This window comes from Linepithema humile, chromosome 1, assembly GCF_040581485.1.
Source record: "Linepithema humile isolate Giens D197 chromosome 1, Lhum_UNIL_v1.0, whole genome shotgun sequence".
Classification (NCBI taxonomy): Eukaryota; Metazoa; Arthropoda; class Insecta; order Hymenoptera; family Formicidae; genus Linepithema; species Linepithema humile.
Window position 1 is genome coordinate 18,542,796 of NC_090128.1, and position 4,146 is coordinate 18,546,941.

A 4,146-nucleotide genomic window follows, 5' to 3' on the forward strand; every position below is an offset into this window, starting at 1 on the left:
TAGACCAATCAATTTCCTTATGCTTATGCGTTATGCTTTATGTAAAAGCTTGTGCTCTCGGCTTAACTCGAACTTGAATTATCGTAAACACCCTCGGCTAAAGATTTTAGGGATTTTTTGGTTAAATTTTCTAGGGACTTTTATCTAGTATCTTTCCAAAGTGGCTAGTCTAGAGAGAAAACGTTAGGATTCGCCCTCTAGTTGATGACATTTCTCCTTCGATCGATCTCTGTGATGTGTCGCAAAAGTAGAAAGGACGAAATCTTGTCGGTATTTCCGCGTGTTTTGGACAGTTCTCGCAAGTAAGCCTTATCAGGTTTTTTTATCGATCTGCCTGATTGACCGTTTCCTTTTCTAACAATTATACGCGGTGCAGATATTCGGTTTTTCAAAAAGAGAGACAAGGGTCACCACCTGCCACGCACTCGTGTGCAACTCAACGAAACGTGGCGACGATGTTGAGTCTGCCGAGGAATTTTTCAAGGGAGTGTATCACGTGTAAGATCAATTCTGCTTACAACCTTGAATGCCTAAGTAAAAAGTTCAAAGTGCACCCAGTGTGGGTCGAGTGAGACGCATAAGCGATCGCAAGTACGGGTGTGACAGACGCGGTCTCGCGAGCCAACAATGCGGTGCTGTTCCGTTATGGTGCTACGTGTCCTTCGTTCCGGCGCGTTCAAGGAATTCCTATGAGACGACCGGTCATTGTCAAGGTCATATACGATGTCAACACAGCTAAGCATGCAGGATAAGAAGGACTTGGAGAAGTTTACGAAGTACCTGGCACTAAGAGCCGCCCAGATTATCGTACAGTCGAGATCGGGCCAGAAAGTCAACACCACGTGCAGACCGGATTCTTCGGCCGGCGATTGGGTAAAAGTAAAGTTTGCTCTAGTCCGTGCAATTTGTTTGGTTTTATCCTGCTGCTCTTCGCTGCTCTGTTCAGGTCTATTTTATGTATTTCGATATTTTTAACAGCTAATGATTCTGTATAGATACTGTTGCAAATATATCTAAATTTTATTGTTCCAGTAATTGTTTTGAAACATTTATGCAATAAAAAAACAAATATATTTGATTAAAAAAATTAAAACATAAATCTTCTTGGAATTGAAATATACTAAACATGTATAAGAAATAAGTGAAATGAGAAAGAAACATATAGCAGGATTAATTCTCAATGTTTTGGTCTACACAGATAGTATCTTCGAGAGATTATAATTTCTACAAATTATATATTCAATACATTCATTTATACTTATTATTTATACTTTTTACTTATCTATTCAGTGTGACTAGAAATTTCTCTGCAATATTTCTTTCTGATTATCTTATTTTGATTATATTTTCATTATATTTGCAAATTATAAGAAAATAATAAATTTTTTGCTTAAATTTTGTGTAGAAACTATTATCTTTTAAAAAGAATTCTATCAGCAGACTAAAATATTGAATTGAATCAAATAAATTGTATAATCTGTACTGTTTACATTTATATGAATATGTTGTAATGCGTAAAGGAATTAAAATATGTTCATGTTTGATTCTGTAGTTTAATCTGGCAATAAAAGAACTACCGGATGTCTCAGCTGATGCTAAGAAGGCACTTTGTGGAGAGATAGTAAGTTCTACTGTACCTCTCTGCATAGAAATCTCTCTGAAAACAGTGGAAGGTGACAAGATGATTTTGGAAACTTGGAGCCTCGGCGTTTTGCCGGAACAGAGCGATTCGACAGTGCGAATAACGTATACTGTATATAACAGAATGGGGATCTTGTTAAAATCTTTGCTTTCCGTGTCAAGAGTCACACCTGCTTACAAACTGAGCAGGCGACAAGGACCCGACGCTTACACGATGTGCTATCGAATATATATGGGAGAGCCTCAGCTACATAACTTAGGTATAACTCGATTATTTAAGTCAAGAAGTTCAAAGTTGTCTTTTTATGCATAACAAATTGTGCAACAAATTGAAAAATCTTGAATGTACATCTGAATAAATTATAATACATATATTTTTTCTATATAGAATGTTGTATAGTGCTAATAAATATTATTTATTTCACAACAGGCGATAATTATAAACATGTAAGAGTAGGTCAATTGTGTACTCCAGTAGGTACCATACAATTATCAGTCTCTTACAGAACAAAAATGACCATATCACCCACTCATAAAGGACGTGATTCTATCATGCTTAAGAGTGATCATTTTCATTCGGATTTAAGTCCACGTCATGCACGGTATCAACAAAGGTCAGTGATAGCAATCCAAAGTCACGAAGCACACATTTTACAAAAACATTTAATTAAAAATATATATACATATTTTAATGTACTTTAAATCAAATTTATAGCGAGGAAACGTCGAAGTCTCTTAGCGATACCATCAAAGTTGGCGCATTTGTAATAAACAAGCCTGTCATCGTTAACGAGGAGGATCTGGTGATACCAGATGTACCATTCAGTTCCCTATTGACACCTAAACAAACGTCTCCTCCTCCGGTGTCACTAGTAGATCCTATAAATACAAAGACTGCAGCTACCGCAACCGATAGCAACAACGGAAATAACGAAAGACTTAGTAATGATAATACAACTTCAAAATGCGCCTCTCAAAACGGATCTAGAAGGAGTAGTTGTTCAATGACTAGTGCCAACGATGATTTTATTATGGTAGATTTGGTAATTGATGCTCCTAATCCAAAGTATCACAACAGTCATGATGTTACGTCTTACTGTGTGTGAAATTTGCGTAATACATGGAAATATTTCGCCTAATTATATGGAAATATTTTATATTTTGCATCGTAAGAAATTATTTAGTTTATTAACTTGAAGTTTACGCAATTGATATATTTGTATACATTTCTATACATATTCATACATATTCTATATACATATTCATGTACATTCTATACATATTTATTTCTATACATTAGGTGAAATATTTTTGCTTTTATTGACTGAACAAATTTCGCACTGTGTGTGTATGTGTGCAGAAAATGAATGTCGAATATTGTTACAGAAAACGCCTTTCGCAGTCACGAACACTAATAGCGACGTGGGAGCGTTTTATCGGGAATGTCAGAGCGCTCCGCAATTGCAAGCCTTCATGGAAGAAAGAACGCTTGCGGAACAACTGGGAGATCTTACGAAACAATTGGAAACATTCGAAACTAATATACAACACTACGAGGACATTCTGACATCATTGTGTCAGACCGAGAATAATAATTAAAGCTGAATTTTGCTGGTCTCTGCTTTCAAACAGAGACTCGATTATATTCACTGTTGCTATCGTGTTAAACATTAAAGTCTTTTTTTATCGCCTTGTCGTTTATATATAAGGACATTAATAAATTATTGTTTTTTGCATCGAGTAACGTTAAGACTTTTTCAACGTTGTAATCATGACATTTGAAAGATTTGAAGTCTTGAAACGATCGGTCTCTTTCAATACTCAGAATAAAACTGTTCGCTCAAGTGTTTTGCTAATATATATTATATATGTTGCATAAATTTTATGTAATATAATCAGCAGAGCAAACACTAGTTGTGATAATTGATTACTTAACATAATTTATTGCTTGTATAAAATGTAAATTGCACTTGAATACCATAAGATTTATCAATAAATATAAGTTGATTACATGAACATTTTTATTATTTTTCTTAGTGTCTTATTAATAAAACATGATTTTATTCACTTTAATCACTAAATATCCTTTGCAATATTTTCAAAATTTTTTTTGATTTTGCAAGCTACGTTATATTACAGGCAATTCGTAGATCTACTGTAGTACAGAAAAAAACTATTTGATCTAGAGATTTATTGGTTTTAATACATTTTAACTTTGCACTATAAATAAAAATATAATGTTTATTAAGTAAATGTATATTAAAATTTTGGAGCAGGAGATTCAAAAGAATAATATAATTTTAGTGAGTTTCTATTTTAATATAATTTATAGTAATTTGTCATGTTTTATATATTTGTGAATAAAACTAAAGATTATTCTTACATAATGTTCAAATGTCAAGGACATTTTTTATTTGAAAGAAGAAAAAGGAAAAAGAAACTAGAAAATGCAATAGAAATGGAACTTAATTAATGTGATAGTACCTTAAAGTAGGTAGTGGAAAC

General features: G+C 33.4%; 1 protein-coding gene across 4 annotated transcripts; it reads left to right on the plus strand.

The window, feature by feature from the left end:
- Positions 1-196: 196 nt before the first annotated feature.
- On the plus strand, positions 197-3,657 carry Atg13 (Autophagy-related 13). Of its 4 annotated transcripts, none has more exons than XM_012362458.2 (5): positions 197-879; positions 1,553-1,901; positions 2,072-2,255; positions 2,357-2,739; positions 3,028-3,243. In XM_012362458.2, coding segments are annotated over exons 1-5 (1,074 nt in total). In that variant the 5' UTR covers positions 197-723; the 3' UTR covers positions 3,030-3,243. The 4 variants fall into 4 exon arrangements, with proteins under 4 accessions (XP_012217881.1, XP_012217878.1, XP_012217880.1 ...); XM_012362455.2 differs by having other exon boundaries at positions 198-879; positions 2,357-2,684; positions 3,028-3,657; XM_012362457.2 differs by having other exon boundaries at positions 198-879; positions 2,357-2,675; positions 3,028-3,657.
- The last annotated feature ends 489 nt before the right edge of the window (positions 3,658-4,146 follow it).